The 21278-nt window shown below is 39.7% G+C and overlaps 1 protein-coding gene across 2 annotated transcripts in view; it reads left to right on the forward strand.

Moving 5' to 3' along the window:
• Positions 1–21278, forward strand: part of cacna1bb (calcium channel, voltage-dependent, N type, alpha 1B subunit, b) — a 239791-nt gene that overhangs the window by 150862 nt on the left and 67651 nt on the right. Inside the window, exons 16-20 of one of the 2 annotated variants that reach the window (XM_049603750.1) lie at positions 11245–11317; positions 11625–11742; positions 13754–13821; positions 14003–14109; positions 17186–17248. In XM_049603750.1, the coding sequence (XP_049459707.1) occupies positions 11245–11317; positions 11625–11742; positions 13754–13821; positions 14003–14109; positions 17186–17248 (429 nt within the window). The remainder of the gene's footprint in view (positions 1–11244; positions 11318–11624; positions 11743–13753; positions 13822–14002; positions 14110–17185; positions 17249–21278) is intronic. The other variant, XM_049603749.1, reaches the window with a different exon arrangement.

Consider the following 21278-nt stretch of genomic DNA (forward strand, 5'->3'; position numbering starts at 1 on the left):
GACATTTTGAGATAATAGATGTTTGTACATACAGACTCCGCACTTGAATCTATGAGTCACTTGATTACATATCAGCTTTTATAGAAAGCATTGTCCTCAGGTGGTTTAAGTGTACAGTCACCAGTGTCTGTTATTGTTACCGCTGTGGCAGGTACACTCTCAGATGCAGTGCCGCTTTCACATGAAGTCACGTCTCCTGGGACTGACGGCCTTCACAAACACCACACCACAACTGGATGTCTGTGAAGCAGCAGGCTGTTGCCATGACACCGAGCCTTACATCAGTCTGTGCCATCATTAGCATCGCATTAGTCTCTGGTGATGGACAAGTGTGAGATGAGTCTGACGTCCACATGGTGCTTCCAGCCAGCAGAGCACATCAGGCTGAGCACACTGTGCTCTGCTAATAATGTCCGTACTTACATCCATGCTCCTTGGAGGTCTACGTTTTTACTTTAAAGGCTAAAAATGAACACAGGGTGTCAGATAATTTCACTCTATTAAGCGATGAACAAGGAGTAAGGTAAAAATATACACCCTTGTGCTTGCAGATGGCACTTTTCATTTCAGATCATTTCAATAGTTTAATGGAAAATAGGCATTCAGCCCTAAATAGAAGATTGAATGGCTTGTTAAGAAGAAGAAGAAGAAGAAGAAGGAGAGATGTTTTGTAAATATCCGACTTTATTTTTGGCTCAGAGATTATGTTCCTGCTCTCAAAACACCAAAAGTAATCTCCTGGTAAAATTGTGAGAATTGAAAGATAAACAGCTTGAGGCAGAGGACCGTCTCCCTGCTGAGGCTCACAGGACATCACCGACTGTTAAGAAAAAAATATGTGATAAGCACAAAGGAAACGTTCAGGATTTACTGTAATAGAATAATGAATTTTTCTGGTTGCTGCTTTGTAGCTTTCAGTTTTAAAGGTGCAGATATTTTTTGATGATAAACTCTTGTCACTTTGTCAGACACAGGAGAGATGGCATTTTGTATTTTTAGCTCAGGCCTTCCTTAGTGTGTGGGCACAGTACAACCTCGTGGTTGGACTGTGACAATGACTTTAAAAGAAAATGTTTTGCTCTTGATGTCAACTTGTTTACCTAGTTTATGACATTTCAAAGACTTTGCATTTAATCAAAAAATTGAGAGACTAGTCTGTGATGAAAATAATCTCTGGTCAGATCAGGAAAGGAATTAGCCATTTTGCAAAGACTCAACCAGTCCCAGTAATTTTCATGACAGTTGCAATTTTTTGAAAGTATACCCTCATATTTAATTAAAATGAATGTCATTTTCATCAATGACTGCAGGTTTTGCATACAAATAATTAAATTAAGAACTGCTTTTACAAGCCAAAGTCAAGTGAAAATCAGTCTCCACAAACAAACTTCCTACTAACTTAAGCTGCAACCTACGGGGCTGAAAAATGAAGCTAACGCTAAAGTGCGAAAAACTGCAGTTCCTTGAATGGCCACTTGAGGCTGGCTCCAGAAGACAGTCAATCCCTATAGACGCCAATATTAAAATGGTCAACTTTATATAGCAGAAATAAGCATGTTTCCAGCCTGGTTAAAAAACAGTTTTGGTCTCTGTCCCAAATTTTAACATTGATTACTACTTTATGTAACTCACCCATTTACTTTTTATTAAGGCTTAAAGTTTGGCATGTTTAAGGGCGGGGCCACTAGAGTGACAGGCTGTCTGCAAGGTGTTGCTACAGTCTGTGAGTCAGATCCTGCCCTCGCTCCTCCACAGCTCCAGCCTCTCGTCCATATATGGTTATTTCTGGCTCCAAAAAAAAACAAGATAGTGACTGCCAAAATGCTGTATTCAAAGCTTCAAAATGGAGTTCACAAAGTAATGGGTGACGTCATGGCAGCGAGGTGCATTATTTTATACAGTCTAACTTTGCATTCCCACCAACAGCTTCATGGTTGCCTGCAGGCGCTCTGGTCGCTGACATCGTTCACACTGCCAGCTCCAGCAGGCACTTGGAGCAGCCAAAGGGGCCAGCTTTTTTTTTTTTTTCCGGCCTTCGCCTTGAGAATCCCGGTCTGCAGTTGACTGCTGATTTGGTGGGGGCGCTGCTCATTTGCATATTCAGCTTCTCTCAACTTCAACTTGACGCTCTGGTCGCCCGTGTGCATTGAAAATGAATGGCTGCTTATGACACTCATGAATCTTTTGGTGGGAATGTACAGTAAGGGGAAGAACAGGCAACCTTAGGGGTCTTTGAAAGTACAGCAACGGATATGTGAGATTGCTTTTTTTAAGTGTTAATTTAAAAACATTATTCATGCATAGTTTCTAAAGTAATTTTAGGTCAATAAACCAGTCTATGTTCTAACTATGGGGCGAATTGGTGCCTCAGAGCTTGCCTTCTCAGGCAGTGCTTGTCTCCATGGTATATGTTACTCAGACCAAGTTCTTCAGCTGGTAATTTTTTAAGTTAGGAAATTCAAATCACCTTTAACTATTCTCCAAACACTAATCATTTGGTTCATGGAACTTGCTTGCAACAATAAGTAGCATGGAAGGAAGCTTTACCTTATAAACTGAATACAGATTTTAAAAAGTCACATTGCCTGTGCAGTTATCTTCCTGGCTAGCAAACAGCACATGTGATTGGCTAATGTCAGAAATTCTTGAAATCTTGGACACATTTTTGCTCTTTATGGATCTTAAAACATAAAATATGAGATAATCATAGTGTGAATTGCTGATACTTATCATTTTTTCAAATATTACCACAGCTTGTTTTTAAAAACCTCCACAGATGTATGCATTTTTTTTTTTAAAGCTGCTGCAGTTTCATTCATTTTGCATTGTAATGATCACAAAACCTCTGAGATTTAGCAGGGACTGTCCAGTTACAACCTTAGTAATCAGCCTACAGTCGGCTGACTCGTCATATTCAGCCCCTTTCTCATGTGGTGAAAGCCATTTCTTGACTTCTTATAAGGCTGCAGGATGTCATGTGAGTCCTGATTTATTTCACAGTTTCAACACTCAGCAGTTTGTTTGTTTTTCCACTATCATCCAGCCGTTATCTCCAATCCACTTGCCTGTGTGTTCTCAGAGTTGTGTGTTTTTCTCACCTATACAATGTAAACCTGCTGCTATTGTCTGAAGAATTAGATTGGGGGGTGGAGGTGGGGGGTGGGGCACGAGTTTGGGGGGGGTTTGGCCTCACATGATTCTTGTTCAGGATTGATTTAATGAAGTCCCCGTGGATGTTGTGCGGAAGCCAAGCAGCACGCTCCCAATCCCTATTATCAGAGTAAACAGAGGTCGACGCACACAGGCGCAGCAGCAAACCACCACCACTCCCTGCACTGCGCCCGCTAATCCTCAAGGAAGCAGGAGAGGATGGAGGGAGAGAGTGTAGGAGAGAGGAGGAGATAGTGGGGAGCAGGCAGGAAAGGAAGGAAAGAAAGGGAGAGGGAGAGGCTGAGTTTAAATGGAGAAAATGATGGAGGGATGAGGAATGAGTGGAGAGGGGGATGACGGATGGAGGATGCAGTAATGAGGGAGAGGGAGACAAAGGTAGAATGCGAGAGCGAATATGATGACATACCAAGGGAGAAAAGGCTTATTGAATTAGTTGCCCCTCCCCCCATCCTGTCTCTCTGCCACCCCCACCTCCCTCATGCATGTACGGTATGTTTCACAGCCAGACCGATACGAGCATGTTGATATTACTGGACGATAGTGGGGCTTCAGTGAGTCATCACATGTTTAAAACTCTAAGGAAACCTGAACATCACAGCTGGTGTGACTATTAAACATGTCATTCCAAAACCATGACATTAATTAGCTGTTATAACAGCCTTTATTCTTCTTGGAAGGTTCTCTGCAGGATTTTGGGACCTAGCTGCAGGGATTTGCTCCCATTCAGCCACACGAGCATTAGTAAGGTCTAACACTGATGTTGGGTGATAAGACCTGGCTCACAGTTAGTTCATCCTCAAAGGTGTTGGATGGGGTTGAGGCCAGTGAAGTTCCTACACCCCACACTGGGAAAATGATCTCTCTTTAGGGACCTGGCTTTGCTCACAGGGGCGTTGTCATGTTGCTGCAAAATTGGAAGCACACTATTGTCTATAAAAAAACTAGGGCTGTCAAGGGATTAAAAATATTAATCTAATTAATTATATGCTCTGTGATTAATTAATCTAAATTATTCACATACGTGGACTTATGCTGTTAAAGTATTTAAAAAAATTCAATTCAGATGAATCTTGGCAGCTGTGATGCCTGAGAAGACAAGGGAGTTAGTTCGTCGGTCACAGGTAGACCTACTCAGTTTGTCTGGTTGAGTTTGGCTTGATGAAACCTACTGCTAGCGCTTGCATTAGAAGCTGTGCTAGGTCTGACCTCTGGGTTCGCTGCTAAATGCTTTGTGTTGAGGTGATATTTCAGGCTTGAAGTCCTCCAATGGTACAAAAACTCCTTACTGCAGAAATGGCAGAGAACAGGGCTCCTATACACAGGTCCATCTGGGAGTTTTTTAAATTTAAATGTTCCATTCACAGGGCCAAGTAGGCTCGTCTTGTCTGCCTCCATCATGTGATAAAGCCACTGTGGCCCCTAATGACGCACGGGGTCAAAGGGCACCATGGATCGCAATTAATCAGTGTCAATTTTTTTAACATGTTATTTTTTTTGTGATTATTTCATCAAAATTAATATGTTATTTTGACTGCCCTAAAAAAACATTGTATGCATTCAGGTTTCTTTAACTGGAGCTTAGAGACCCAAACCATAAAGAACAACCCTACACCAGAAGTGCATGTGTGTGGGTGTCCATATACTTTTGGCATGTTATCAGCATGTACAGCATGTTGACACTATGCAAAATTCAATCGCAGCACCCGCAGCATTTCCTGTATGCTTTACTTAAGTTATTCTCAAGCAAACTTTATTTCAGTCAAAGTCACTGTTTCCCATTCAAAATTGACTGTTAACTTAAATATACTCTAACATCTTTGATGGTACATTTTATGGTTCAGCTGTAAAATATCATTTTGTCAGACATACCTTCATCACAACACGTTCTTGTTATGTGCCTCAATTTTTTGTTATTCTCAAATATCAATATCAGTATGAGCTTCAGAAATCCTCCATCGGTCTGGATCGAGTACACATGTATACAGTACACAGACACAGACACAGACACAGACACACACACACACACACACACACACACGTATATCACAGGATCTGCTCTGAGGAGAAACGAGCTGTCATTTGTGCAGACGGTCGCTGTGGTAACAATGTGCTCCACTTCCTCTCCTCCTTTTCACAGACCTTTCTTCTTCCTTCTTGTGTTTTGTCCCTAAACACATTTTCCTCCTTTGTTGCTCCTCTGACTGCTTTAACATATGATTTAAATTATATGGCTGTTCATATAAGTGTGAAAGACATGTCATTCATTCCATACAGCAGAGATAATAATGACATTTCAACTCATGTAAAGCCCCACAGCCCATATTAAAGCCTGTTTGTTGGTCATTAAATGATGCATTTTAAAAGAATCAATGGAACATTATTGTATAATCCAAAAACTCATGCATGCATATTCCCTAATTGTTTTATGTAATGTCAACTGTATTGTGATTATTCTTTCTGTCATGCTGTGGTCTTCAAAACTACTTACATACACCTTGATATCAAAAGATATCCAAGATGGAATCAAATGTTCATATTTGATGTAGTTTGACTGTTTTCAGGCACTAAACCAACACTAATTATCTCAAACGTGTGAACAGTACTAATGCGTGTCCTTGTTTGTTAAGAAGGATTCAATGGGCTCTATTTTTGTGACAGTGTGTGGAAACATTCTGATGATTTTTGCCAGCAAATTACTTTTCTTTCCAGGTGCACATCTGTCGTATATTTTCTTTTTCTATGCCTGTTTGGCATTTGCGCTACACAGTTTCCTCTATTTTGAAATGGCTCACAGAACAATGCTGTAAGTAACTGTCTTTGGCAACTTTAGAAATCACTGATGAGTATGAAAGTTGTCACAGCACTGACTGGATCCAGGTGATGATGAGCCAGCATGACAGTACAGGATGTCTCTATAGTCAAGTGCAGATATAAACTTTAACTGAACAAAAGTTCTACTTTTTAGAAAAGACAGACAGCCTTCAATTGTCTGTCAAAAACCTCATTTGATCTTTCAATTTCCTGTTGAAATGTAAAATAGGAATCTTAATAGTCCACCGTGAAGCCAAATTTTTCAGTATTTCTGTGAGTCAGCGAGAGTGATATCCAATTTATAGTTTCAGTGGTGGGAGAATCAAACACAGACAGTCTTATCTGCATTTAAAACAAGTGTAGGATTAATAAGTGGTGTCTGAAAAGCATCAAAGGCAGACTGGAGAAAGAGCTTAGGTGGGAGTAGAATTAATGGCATACATGATAGCATCAAAATAAAAATTAACTTTAAGGTAGTGGTAAGGAGGAATAATGTGCACAGTGTAAATAGTAGTGGGCCGAGAATAGACCCCTGTGGTACCCCATTACTGATGGTAAAAGGGACTGATCACATCAGCCACAATAGCTTAAGCCTAAGTTCTCCCTGTAAGGAAAACATGGACCCCATTGAGTGAGGCATCGTCTATGCTTATAGATAGTTTAGATAGTTAGTTCTAAAACTGTGGTTCCTGAATGGTGACCAAAAAAAGTAAAACTTGATCTTTATTCCTGTTTGTGCAAGGTGGCATTGCTTCACAAAAACAGAGCCCACAAGTGAATCTTAGGCCATATTTGATAACTTTTCACTAACCATCATTTCTGGGATTTGAAGAGTTTTATAGCCTTTGGTTGTTTGAGGCCAGGAGAACAATAGTAAAACTTCAAGTTCCTGAAAAAGAATTCTGGAAAGAAAAGCAAGGAATTCCTCTCTTGAATCCTTGCATTTTTTTAACCTGTTAACATTAAAAACAAATGATCTGCTAGAGGTTGGATGAATTTCACATTTTGTACACGTCTTTGAAGTTAGCAACAGCATAGTGTCTTGAGTAATACACAATAGGAGAAAATCTAGAGTTGAATTTGATGGAGGGTTTAGTTTTTACATATTTAAAAAACACTTTGAAACTCAATATTTCTTGTTTTAACAGTTTGAAATGATCCGAATGCTGTAAACCCACTGATTTTTCACATTTTCCCCCAAAAGGCTGGCGATACACATTCAAAATAGATCTTACAATTGCTCTCAAACCTGTCTTAAACATTGCTTCAAATTCAAAATATTACCCTCTTCTTTCCAGCCCCACATATGTCTTGCACACGCCCCTTTATTTTTAAGATGAACTGACACTTGAAATGATGAATGATCATCAGTGTGGGTTATTTTTAGTTGAATGACCAACCCATCTTTACGCATCTCTGTGTCATTCTCTCATTGTCTTCTTCAGTTTCAAGACCACGGATACAGGTTTTGGCAGGTTTGTTGGGTCATTTGGGGGCTTTCTGAAAAGATTTTGATCCTTTGTGTAGAAAGTGTGCATGTGTGATGATTAAGTGCGACCCCTCTTTGAACTAAAAAGAAAAATTGCAAATTAACACAAAATAAAGTTGTAATGAGGATAATACCCAAAGTCTTTCAGTAATGTGTAAGCCCTGTAGTGATGGGTTCAAATGGCTGAATCCACTTTGGATCCAATTTGGTAGAATACTTAGATTCACTGATCTTTGAATCAGTTATTCCTGTCTTTCTGTGTATGTTCTGTTAGTAGTTTTTAAAGTTGTGTGAAAAGAGATGAAAAGGATGACACTAAGAATTAAGTGCAAGCATTTCACGGTGTAAAGACAAAGTCTCCCTTAATTCATTCATTCATTCACTTGTAATCAGTTTTGTGTTTCTGACATTGTTTTTTTGTGTTGTGTCTTTACCCTGTGTTGAAGTGTGTTCAACTTTCCATTCACGAGTGCTTTTGTGTTGAGCCCAAAACATACTGGCACTGTAGGATGTGTCAAGACTGCTGTCTGTATGATACTCTATATGAACCCACTGCAGGTGCCAAAGCATTGACACCCCAGATTTTTTTTTTCAGACTTGCTCCTCTGTTTGGAATATACAGGCTACTTTGATTTTCTTCTCTTGTCAGCTGATTCGTCTTCTTCTGTGGTGATGTAGCTGTGACAGCGGACAAGGAGAAACTCAAATACCCAGATCCCTACAAGAACATTCCCAGTATTATGAATATATTTTTTGACAAAGATCTTGCCTGGTGAGCAGAAATCGGCTCAACTTAAAAGACGAGAAACTTCCTCAGTCAAGGCATCACTCCAGATTTACTGTATTTGCTTGATATTAGATGGTTAATACTCCCTGGGGCTTTGTTGACGTGCTGCATCACTTTGCTTCCTTTATGTGCATATGACACATGTCACATGATGCAGCCCTGAGCTGCAGAGGCAGTGTGTTTTGGACTTGAAAGTTGGAGCTGTGGCTCCCTGGTGTTTCCTGCTGCTGCATGTTTCTTTCCCTCTCCTTCTGTCTCATCTATTATCAATACAAGACAACTCCCTCAGTCTGTGAGTGCACTAGTCTCTACCTGAAGCTGTGAAGAAATCTGAAAAGAAACAACTCCGCTATGCTTGTGTTGTACTTCTGTTTGTGTGAGGACTGATGTGAGTTTTAGACATGTTTTGATGGGTGAGGATATTTTGTCTGTTTCTCATTTTACTAATTCAATTCATTTAGGGTTTTAGGTCTAAGACGATGGTTAAAGAATAACTCTGGCTTGTTCCAACTTGAGTCTTACGTTTGTGGTTCTGCCATCATTTCTGTCAGTTTTGATAACATTGTACTCAGCAGGTTATTCTGCTGAGATCTGGGAACAAGTCCAAGAAACACAAGCAGTCAGAGGATCGCCCAAGTGTGAACAACAGAACAGTTTAGTCAGATTATACAATCCACTGTATCTAGATGTTAAACTGAAAGTTAGAGCACTTGTTATATTGGTAATAGTCCCTCATTGCACAAGAAAACTGTATCATGGTTAATACAGGTGGCTAAACCGTGGGCTTGTCAACCTGTCTGACTGTCTGATGACTGCTCATGTGTATCACCCTGTCTACTTTATTAGAGCAATGTTGCCACATTCTCAGATCTCAGCAATTGACTTACGGTACGGTGTTAATAGAATAGAAAGAGTAGCCTACTAGAATATATTACTCAAGTATAGGTACTGTTCCTTTAAATAAATTTTACTCAAGTTAAATGACTTGTGTAAAACTGTACTCAGATAAAAGTATAAAGTAGGTCAATTAAAATGTACCCAAAGTAAATGTTATTGCGTTTTAGTTTAAAGTTTGGAATGAAGGATGTATAGTGATAATGTGATAAAGAATACCGTGAAGTGTCTTTGGCGATTAGACCTCATCATGATGTCAGCTATTTTAAGGGGGTTCTCGATCAGTCTAGAGCAGTGGTTCCCAACTGGTCCAGCCACGGGGTCCAGATTTCTCCTTAGACATTAGTTCAAGGTCCACATTGTTTAATATATTCAGCATCAAACCTGTGTTTGGACATGTCATTGAGCTAGTTTGCTGTCAAGTAGCTGTCTGTTAGTCACTCACTCCACAGCAGGAACTGGCACTTCAAAATAAAAGCTAAGCACCAGAAATTCACTGTACTTTAAAATAAAGTGTTTTTCTTTATAAACTTGACACATCGAAAGTCACTTGCGGTGCATTCAGAATGGACCCGCAACCCACTTTTGGACCGCTACCCACCAGCTGGGAAACACGGCTCTAGATGGATATGGTGACTGGAGTTGAACAGGGTGGAGGAGGGTGCAACGATTTCCCCTAAAAGGAAACAGCTACCAGCAGCAGAGAAGAGAACAGATTTAAGGTTTGACAGTAGGAACATAAATGGCTAAAAGAGATTATGGCATGATTTGATTGGTTTAACTGGAAGAGTGAACGCCTGCAACCTGCTCATTGGAAGAAGAGAGTGAAGCCAGACAGAGAGAGAGGGAGAGCTGTGAATGAATGAAGAATGAAGAATGAAGATAGTCTTCCTGATTGAGTTTCACATCAAAATCCAATTGCAAAACATCTCCACAAAGCCTTTTGTCCTGAACAAGAGATTCCATTTTATAGGTGGGCAGTTACCCACCTGTGCTTACAACTGGATAGCAAATAGAAACAAACTGCCCTCCTCAGTGTTAGCTTAAGTGCTATATCCTAGGCAACTAGACTTGCTTGAGTTTCTTGAAGACGTTTCACCTCTCATCCAAGAGGCTTCTTCAGTTCTAATGGACTGGTACAGACTTGAAGGCTTTAAACGCTGTGTGTGAACCCATAACACCTATTTACACATGGAACTATCTTACCCTAATGACACACATGATGGCCCGGTTGGTCAACAACCCACATGTGACCTGAATCACTCTGAAATTCAAAGCTCACATGTGACATCAATGTTCACACCCACACAGAGTTTAAAGCCTGCAACTCTGCACCAGTCCATAAGAACTGAAGGTGAGATGAGAGGATGAGAGATGAAATATCTTCAAGTAGCCTTATTAGAATTAAGCATGGATGTGGGCAAAACTTGTGGACTAGAAAACACCTGAAAAAAAAAACTGAGAACTACCAATGTGCATGTGTAATAGGCCTTAAAACTTCTTTTGCCTTATGTGCTTGGTGAGCAATTTTTGATTCAAGCAAGTGGTTAATGTCTTTGAGCCTTGAATCCAGCTCCTGTATTGCATCTGTGTCCATCAGGCACCTGTTGGTTATGCAACACTGTGGATGCGAGTTAGGTCAGTGCGCTCACAGGGTGACGCATTAAATCAGTGATTAATTATAGTAGATGGAACCTTTATTTAGCCCTTGCTGAGGTAATGATGGTGTGACCTGAAATATAGTGATGTACATTATTGAAATAAAAGAGAGTAAAATTACTGAGTTTTACAAGCTCAAAAAAGTAGTTTGTCACTTTGACCTATGGTATTATTATCGTCACGTCTAGAAATGATAGACAAAACTACAAAATGAGATTCAAGTTGTAATAAGCCAGAACTAGACTTGCAGCAACAGGCTCCTAACTCTTTTAATCTAAGTGGTTTTCTTAATTTTTTAATTAATATATGTACCTTTTCCTTGTATCTTCTCCTGACCTGCAGGTAGATGCCATTAAGATCTGACTGGGACTACAGTTTCATCACTTTGTTTTTATCCCTCCTTGTAATGACGTTCTGATTCTGATTCTTTTAGGTTCAACTTTGAAGATGAAACGCCAACAACAAACTTTGATACTTTCCCAGCAGCCATCCTCACTGTGTTCCAGGTAAGACTCCTCTACACATGCATGCACACTCACACACACACTGACACGAGGTGCACTTCACACTGTCTGAGAGAATATTGACTTTATGGAAAAAGAAAGATTGTTATCAGTCATTTTAATTAGAGGGAATGACTGGTCTGTGTACCTTCTGTCCCCTAATGAGCTCGCTGATAATCCTTCAATTAGTCTATGCTCATAACCCTTCACTCCGTAAAGTAATTTAATTCTACACTGTGTGAGATTTGCACGGGGCTTTACAACCCCGACCGTGTCCCCGGCGTCGTTCTGACTCTCTTGTCTTCCTCAGATTCTGACTGGCGAGGACTGGAACGCCGTGATGTACCACGGGATCGAGTCTCAAGGAGGCGTTCGGCGCGGCATGTTCTCCTCCGTCTACTTCATCGTCCTCACGCTGTTTGGAAACTGTATCCTCTTTGACATGTCGTAATTAAAACTGCAGTGTGTTAGTGTCAGACGGAGTGGGATCAAAAGGTGGAAACAGTTTTAGGTTGAAATGGTGTTAATTTTTTCCAGGTGTGATCAGCTTTGACATTTATTTTTTGCTCTGCCTTGAGGGAAAATAGTAACCTTAAAATCAAGCAAATTTTCCTCATTTAGTACTTAATGAACTGTACTTAATTTTAGAACCTTTAATATTCATACCTTAGATTCTGGGAACTCAAGGAGAATTTGTGACTTGTTTTGAAGTTTAATGGAGCCGGGACACAACCTGAAGAGGCCGCAGTGATCATTAAACCTCATTTAAAAATAGTTTTGGACAGAACAAACAACATACTGACAGTTTTCTTCTTTCTTTAATTGTGGAGCTGTAAACCTTTGTCTAGAGGAAGATGTTTTCCTCCTCAATCTTTAAGTGCCTTCAGTGCAAGGGTGGCATTTTAATAAGGTCATTGTCAATGGACTCACATGTTCCTGTCCAAACTCAGTCTACTCAGTTATTTCCCAAGTTAAGAAAGTTGATAACACTTTGTAGTGGACGAATTATGAGACAAAGGGCCCCTGGGCACAGATATGTTTAAGGCCTCAATCTTTCCTAGTGGGGGTGTTTAGGGTCTCTTTGTAGTTGTTCTGATTCTTTACCATAGTTTTGCATCTTTTTGTGGTTATTTTGTGTATCTTTCTAGTTGTTTTGAGTCTTTATGGTTGTTTTTTTGTCTCTTTCTAGTTGTTTTGCATCTCCGTGGTTATTTTGTGTCTCTTTGTTGTTGTTTTGAGTCTTTATGGTTGTTTTGTGTGTCTTTGTTGTTGTTTTGCATCTCTGTGGTTATTTTGTGTCTCTTTGTTGTTCTGAGTCTTTATTGTTGTTATTTTGTGTCTCTCCATAGTTGTTTTGAGTCTTTATTGCTGTTTTGTGTCTCTTTCTAGTTGTTTTTCATCTCTGTGGTTATTTTGTGTCTCTTTCTAGTTGTTTTGGGTCTTTATTGATGTTTTGTGTCTCTTTCTAGTTGTTTTGCATCTCTGTGGTTATTTTGTGTCTCTTTCTAGTTGTTTTGGGTCTTTATGGTTGTTTTGTGTCTCTTTTTAGTTGTTTTGCATCTCTGTGGTTATTTTGTGTCTCTTTGTCATTGTTTTGAGTCTTTATTGTTGTTATTTTGTGTCTCTTTCTAGTTGTTTGAGTCTTTATGGTTGTTTTGTGTCTTTTTTGTAGTTGTTTTGCAATTCTTTGTGGTTCCTTTGTGTCTCTCAATTGTTTTGAGTTTTTATTGTCATTTGTGTCTCTGTCTAGTTGTTTTCCATCTCTTTGTGGTTATTTTGTGTCTCTCTGTAGCTGTTCTGAGTTTTTATTGTCATTTGTGTCTCTTTCTAGTTTAAAATACGTTTATGGTAGTTGGAAGTGTCTGTAGTCTTTTTGTCTTGTAGTATTCGTAGTTATTTTACATCTCTTTGTAGGAGTTTAAAGGTCTTTTTATGGTCATTTTGTGTGTCTTATCAGTCTCTTTGGAATCATTTTGTCACTCTGGCGTTTTTTTGCATCTCTTTGAGGCCATTGTGCATCTCTTTGTAGGTGTTTGTGTTTCTTTTCAATTCTTTTGACTCTTTGTGGTCTTTTTGTGTCTCTTTGTAGTCGTTTGATTAACTTTCCAAAAAGAAATGTTAAAAATCCTTCGAACAGAGACTCCAGACTAGGTCCCCCTATCCCTTTGGGCCCATGAGATTGTGCCCCATAGGCCCATTCAGTATTCCATCCTCAGTTAAGATTTCTGGTTTTTATTGTGAGACACTTGATGAAGAAGGATAAAGAAGAACTGCAGTTTTCGCTATACTGCTCTTAAGCAAAATATTGGCCCTACTGATAGACCAAATTAACATTTTAAGGCCCTGCTTCTGGTTTGTGGGGAAAAACATTGCATATTTCATCACAGGATCAACTTGTATACTTTGCATCTGTTTTTCCTGAGTCCTGTTGTTATTCAGACACCCTCCTGAATGTCTTCTTGGCTATCGCTGTCGATAACCTTGCAAATGCACAGGAGCTGACCAAGGTAGGCTGGGTCAGACTGTCTGAATGTTGTATTTGAAAACACATTATCACATAGCAATATCAAATGTTGTAATTTTTTTCTACTCCACAGCTAAAAATGTCAAACCAGCACCTGAGAGAGGGGCATCAACATGTTGTAATGTATGATCATTAAGCACAATTTTATGTCTTATTGGCTAAAGGATGAAGAGGAGCAGGAAGAGGCAGCCAATAAGAAGCTTGCCCTGCAGAAGGCTTTGGAGGTGAAGGAGGTCAGCCCCATGTCAGCAGCCAACATCTCGATCGCCGCGTAAGTTTCCGAGCATCTCTCTCCTCCGACAGCAGCCGTTCACCCACAGTGAAGATAAATGTCCCTTTGTCTTTAAGTGTTGTCTGTCTGTGTGTTCTTCCCTCTCAGTCTGCACTGTGTTTGATGCACTTTCTGGACTTCTCCTCATTTATTCACACTGTGGGAGCGCTCCTGTGGTGCTGCCTCATTTATTACACCCCATCGTCTACCTTCTTTTATCGTAAAAGCAATAAAGGAAGCTCCAGTCAACAATATGTTAGTTTCCACCAGTAGTTTTAACTTTCTTTCTCTTTGTCTTTAATTTAATTTCACAGACACGAGCTTATTATACACTTAAAGACAAAATCTAAATCTAATGATGTTTTTGCTTTTTCAGAAAGATAGAAAATGATTCCTGTGAAGATAAAAGATAAAATAAAACCTTAATCTTCACTGTCAGAAGTTACCATCTCCTCTAATACGATAATGACAGGGATGTCTTTATATATCCAGATAGCTGCTGTCGTGCAAAAACTTTTGGTCCACCCCCTCTGTACCGCAAGCCTGTGACTGACAGATGTGGGGTCTCGTGTCAACATGAAAGTTAATTGCGCCTCCAAATTCAATCTATTTTTAGAGTCCAGATGAACACTGAAATTATGAGAGTCTGTCAAGAGATAGCTGGTGCTAAAACGGAGCGTTTTCATCCCCATCAGTGAGTTATAACTGTGATATGTACTACTGGAGGTTAAAATATGCCCCCCTTTGATTCCCATCTGTTCGCTTAATGTGGGGAAAAACACTTGGTAATGCACATTGTCTGTGCATTTCACTCACATCAGATGGATTTGATAGTGTGTTGTATAATTCTGTGCTGCCTTTGTGTGACAGGCCTTTGTTCACTCGACGCAGTGATTATCTTTGGTTCAAACTCGCTCCTTAATTGCCGTCCCCTCAGTAGGAAATAGATCAGTTAGAATGTGCAAAATAATCAAGAGCCGGTCGCACCAGCTGTTCAGACGTTCAAGCGCGGCTCAGTTCTGAGTGACTGAGTGACACATGACTAAATTAAAACGCGTTGCATCAGACAAACTTCTTTTAGAGATTAGGTGTCGCTAACTGGTAACACCCACTAACAGCCAGATGTAACAGAAGGTAACTGAACCAAGTGACAAAACTAATATTAACATCAGCTTGCTAACATATAACAGAGACAAGAGGGAGCAATATGGAACATGGTCGACATATTTGACCTGAAACTTGATAAATGCTGTTTAATAATAATGTAAATCTAAAAAATTTTATGTTACATTTCACAAAAATAATAACGATGAGTAAATAACCAGTTGGATAATCATACATTTTCCACTCACTATAAATTGTATAACTAGGCCGAATTATCGTGCTACTGTGCTACTAACAACAATCATCTCAAAGTAGACAACAGGCAATTGATTTGAAATTCGGAAATAAAAGTGGTCAGTAGCATTTAAATATACTGTATAAGGCCCCGATGACACAAGAAGGGTTTTAGCGCCTGGAGGCAGCTCTTTGTGATTGTTTTTAATGAGAATGAAACCTTTTGCTCGCATTTTCTGCGTTGCAACGCGCCTTGCATTTTGTGCTCTAGGCACCTGCCGTTTTGCTGGAGCACTCTGAACTCCTTGTTGAAAAAACTCAGAACGGAAGAGCACCCCCACGCCAATTGGATGATTTGAGAGGCTGGCCTTCTGTGGTGGTGAGAAACTGGTGGTAGTGGTTGCTGGATACTAGGGCTGCAATGATTAGTCGACTAATTGATGACTAATCGACTGTTAAAATAATCAGTGACTATTTTAGTAGTCGACTAATCGGTTTGAGTCATTTTTCATAGAAAAGTACTATAAAAGTACCCCAAAATACTCTTACTGCAGCTTCTTACGGTCAAATATTGGCAGCTTTACACACTCTCCCATGACGGTGAACTAAAACCCTTTGGCGTGAGTACGAAACAAGACATTAGATGAGATTAGATTGGGGGAGACAGATCGCCATTTTTCAACATTTTGACACATTTTTCGATAAAACGATTAGTCGACTAATCGAAGAAATAATCGACAGATTAGTTGACAATGAAAATAATCGCTAGTTGCAGCCCTACTGGATACGGAGAGCTATATGGCCTGACGATAGACAGCAGGTTGTCAAACTGCCCCTGAGTCATTTTGTTTTCTGCGACTTAGCGACCAATTTAATCTTGCTGCCAAATGACCTGTCTGGTCGACTAACATTTGGTCGACTATTAGCGGGCAGCCCTAATACAGACATAAATAAAAACAAAGTAATATATTGACAAAGATACTCTTGGAAGTTATGTTAGCATGTGATGCTACAGTGACTTCCTGTTTACATAGTTCATTGCACTTGGACAGCGCTGTGTTTCAACTGATTTCCATATTTATAAGTCTTAACTAGCTGAGACATATCTTCAGTTTTAATGGTGCAACTCCATTTAGTAAGTAGCTACTAGTTAAAAATTCAGACAGGGCTTTGCGCTGACACTAGCTAACTTTCTAACCTTCCTCCTTTTCACTTACTCCTTATTCTTATTGTATGTGATCTTGTGTGTTATGTCACTGTTCTCAGAATATTTTAAGTTGTGCATTAAACAGTGTGGCACTGAGTGAGCTCACGAACAACTGCTTTTATTTTAAATGAACTGTTTTATGTGCAGTTTCAGACAAACAGGGTTTCATTACAAAATGATTAAAGCCCTTTTTAAAAATAAAATTTGAAAAAAATCCTATTGAAAGTGATTTTACAGTCTAAATATATTTAAAGCTTTTACATTTTCACGATTAAAAGATGATTTGAGTTGTAGCTTTTCTCGTTTTGAAATGAAACTCCTGAACTGTTTTCAGTTTCACTTTTTTTGTCCTTATAGAAATGTGTCTGCTGATGACCACGCTTTTGTTGCTGTTGTGTTATTGAAGTAGTTGCACAGTTTAGTCCTTTATTGTAAGACAGGAGGGGGCAGGTGGACAGGCTGAAAGACGGTCCACCTGTCCCCTTTGGATTTGTGTCTCATTTTTCTTTTGTTTTTGTTCTGCATGTACAGTTTTGTAAAGCAAAATCGAGATGCACTCTCTCGCAGGTCGTCCATCAACAGCATTCAGTCACCGTGAGTTATCAAACTCTGTTACAATATTCTCCTCCTCGTCTCCTCTCCTTCCTCATCTCCTCTCGTCTGATCCCCTCTCCTTTTCTTGGTTGCTCTCCCGTCCTTTACTGTCCCTGTTCTTGTCTCTACTTCTATCTGGTTATATGCTCCTCTCTCCATTGTTGTCCATACTCTCTTTTCATCTCCTTAACTTGTTTCCTCTCCTCATCTTCTCTTTCCTCCTCTTTGTTTCCTTTCCTGTCTTCTCTTCTCCTGCTTCCTCTCCTCCCTTTGCCTCGTCTCTTCTATTTTCCCTCTCCTCCTCTGGACCTCCATAAAACTAAATGTCTTCATTGCTGGTACAGTGAAATGTATTTTTGATTATTATTAAAAAAAAAAAAATCACGCCATTACAAAGTGCCTCGCAGAGAAGAAAAGCACAATTACATGCAAATAGCCCAATAACAACACATTTGAAGCTATGAGGCCAGCCTGGGTATAATTCTGTGTGTAAATCGCTGATACATAAACACACTCTGGTCTGAAGCAGCCGTTGTGTACTTTGTTGATGGCTGCAGCTCCTCGGTGTTGGCCCCCACAGTAATTCATCTTCTGCCCCGTGCTCTCTGATGTGAATAATTTGTGTATAAATGTTTAATTTTCTCTGAGCGTTGCCATCACCGCAGGCAGTTTGACATTTCCAGTCTGTCTGTTATCGCAGAACCCCAGGACTTTAAAAGACAATATGAGCCGAGGCCAAAATTAAACTCGCAGCTGTAAGTTTGCCCTCCTGCCCGCCGATCTGTTGTCTCAGTCAATTTCAAGTGCAGATAGAAGGCCAGAGACGCTTATTTAACACCTCACCTGTTTGAGTTAACACAAAGTCACTACTAGAGCTGACTGTCATTTCTTTGACACCGCCCTTCTTATGTGTTCGTCACTGTGTGTATGTGCTTTCTAGATATGTCTCCTTTCTCCTCAGTGTCACTCCCTCTTTTTCCTTTCTGCTCACATTTAAACACTACCTGTCTATAGCTCACCTGTCTGTGGATACCTGTCCTGTGTCCTCTGTGTCTTCTGTCTGTCTTTTAGGAGTTATACTGTCTACTCCTCTCCCGCCCGACGAATCTTGAGGTACAGGTGACCAGACGGAGCAAACTAAACTAACCCATAAAGCCCCATGTAAATAAATCATACTGTGCAGAGACAGTATGCAATGCCTTCACCTATATGATAGATGGAAATATGGACACATCAAAGGATTTTTGATGGTCCTCACGCCGTCAGAAAGAAATCACATTTCACCCATTAGTGTGATCTCTCACCATACTCTCCTCAACCCAGGAATCAGCCTGTTACAGATGATACATGTCAGGAATGGCCACCACTCATAGCATGTTGGTCATACCTGCCCCATTTACACATAACCTGAGTCAAACAGACTTTAAAGATGATTTCTGGTTCAGTTTACTTGCATGCAAGATTAGCAAAGTTTCCAGCATCACATGTCAAGTAATTCCAACGTTTGACACATGCTCTGAAGCCAAACTAATAGAACTGTAACCAATCATCAAGCACTAACCAACAAGTATTGTGTGTGTGGGGGTGTGTGGATGTGCATTTCAGGGCTCAGTGTTGAGTGTGTTAGCTTGTGCTTAAAGGGGCAGATATAGACATGACCGCTCTGTGTAACGGTAGCAACAGACAATTTGCTGATCCTTTTCACCCGTGAAGAGGATTAGTATCCAATATGAAGGGGTCGGGTCTCCCCCTGAGACCTGGACACCTCATATAAGTATCCACCTCTGCCTCTGGGTCATTAGCTTGTTTAGGTGTTATCTCCCAGGAGAAACATTGTCTGAGGAGCAGCAGATTCTGATGACTCATCACGCCAGCGCCAGAATCATGACACATATTTTTAACTGTTTAATCCTTTGAAACCTGGAGCGACATAACTTTTTTGTGCTGCGTTCAGACACCCTTTACAAGTATTTAAACCTTTGAATCCTGAGCAAATTGGTTTGATTTCTTTCGAAAACATGGGGGAAAAAGGCAAAAAGCAACTTGGCAAGAAATGTTCTACAAACTTAGTGGATTTGTAAAAAAAAATTAATTAATTAATTAATTAATATATGGAAAAAATGTGCATAAAATTGTATTTATAATTATCAGAAATATTTTTTAAAATTATGTTGCAAATTTGTTATAATATTTATTGTTAGTTTATTTCTTTTATTTTATTTCTTTTTTTTGGTGTTACTATTTATTTGCCATTTCTTCTTAAGTTGCTCATTGCCTTGTTCCCAAAGAAATCAAGTCACTTTGCTCAGGTTTCAAACTGATACTATTAAAAGTAAAAAAAAAAAAAAAAAAAGTTGTTAAAATTTTTATCGTAAATAAAGACAATCAAAAGCATTGCACTGCTAACCCATGCTTTGCATCGGCCCATGACATGATCTATGAAATGACCCAATTGGTTGTTGTCACTCCATTCAATGGCCGTTATCTGTTTCTAGCCTCATAGATATAAGTTAGAAGAGGCCAGTCACACTTACTATTAGGTTCAAATGGTAAAATGGTACAGGCATTGGGCTTGCATGGCACACTCTTACACACCGATGGAACAGCCATCAGGAGCAGTATGGGGTTCAGTATCTTGCCCAAGGATACGTTGACATGCGAACTGGAGGAGCCAGGGATTGAGCTGCCAATTTTCCAAGTAGTAGACAACCCACTCTTCCTCTGAGCCACAGCCTCCCCGTTCAAAGACCATTATCAGACTGCTAAATGTCCATTTGCCTACCCAAAAATGTGAAACAGTGATAGTTTCGTTTCATGTTCGCCAGACGCAAAAACTACATGGTCATGTTTAGGAAACTATGTCATGGTACATCAGTTAAAACAACCATCTCTGGTAAAAGTCCTGTGTTTGTTTAACCCATCCGCCACCCCTCCCTTCCTATAACAACTGATAACAGCTATTTAATGGCCTAATAACAGCTTAACAAGCCGCTAAAGCACAGTGGATTTCCTGTCCATAAGTATGGTTAGAAATAACATGTAAATTTTCACATAGTTTTGGCATAGTCTTATACTATTGAAGCTATATGCTCTGTTGGAGGCTTCACACCAAAACACTTAAGCAGCTTATTGGTTGCAAAAACATCCCTTTGCTGTGCTCGTGTCTGGAGTGTCTTTTTCCTTTTTCTTTTCCTTTGTCCTCTGAACATAGGGACATATAGTAGCTTTCAGCTGTGCCAGCATATCCCTGCTTTTCATTTGTCACACAGCCTCTGACAGTTTGTTTCAGTTTTGTTCTGACACGCTTTTTCTGATAATTGACATTTTAATGCGCCCCGCGATTGTCTGACTTATCGACACCATCTCAAATTAATTAAGCGCTGTAATGAGGATAGTCATGGGAGATTGTTGCCACATTAAAAGATAAGTTGGCATTTTTATAAAACACTCACAAGCCCACATGTACATTGAGGAGTTATTGTTTGCTGTAATTGTTCCTCTTCACTATACAAGCTGCAGAGAAATCCCTTCGTAAAGCACTTTCAGTGTTAAAGACAGGAGCCCAATCCACAGCCCTGTGAAAAAAAAAATGAATTCTATAGTTCAGCTGCAGCTAATAAGACACTTCAGCAGACTGAGTGGGTATTTTTAGTACAGAATTCCATCTGCCGTGGCTTAGCAAGCAAACACAGCCTTTGGAACACAAAGAGGGAATTTCATACTAAGGCGACTTACTTTGGAAGATACCCACTTGATTTGCTTAACACAGACTGCCGAAGACTTCACCCAAAGTTTAGGATGCCTTTTTGCGCAGACAGACTATGGATTATGTCTCCAGTCTCTTAAATGTGGCAGGTATGGTCATGAGGAACAATAACAGCAATCACTGTCTCTTTTAATGTACATTTAGGCAGTGTTTTTGACTTAAGATTGTAACTCTATTTTTAAAGTCTCACTTCTGATAGGTACACCATGCAAAAAATGCTTAACTGATGTTGTTCCTTAAGTTTTTAAATAATTTTTACAATCC

This window comes from Epinephelus fuscoguttatus, linkage group LG18 (assembly GCF_011397635.1).
Source record: "Epinephelus fuscoguttatus linkage group LG18, E.fuscoguttatus.final_Chr_v1".
NCBI classification, from domain to species: domain Eukaryota; kingdom Metazoa; phylum Chordata; class Actinopteri; order Perciformes; family Serranidae; genus Epinephelus; species Epinephelus fuscoguttatus.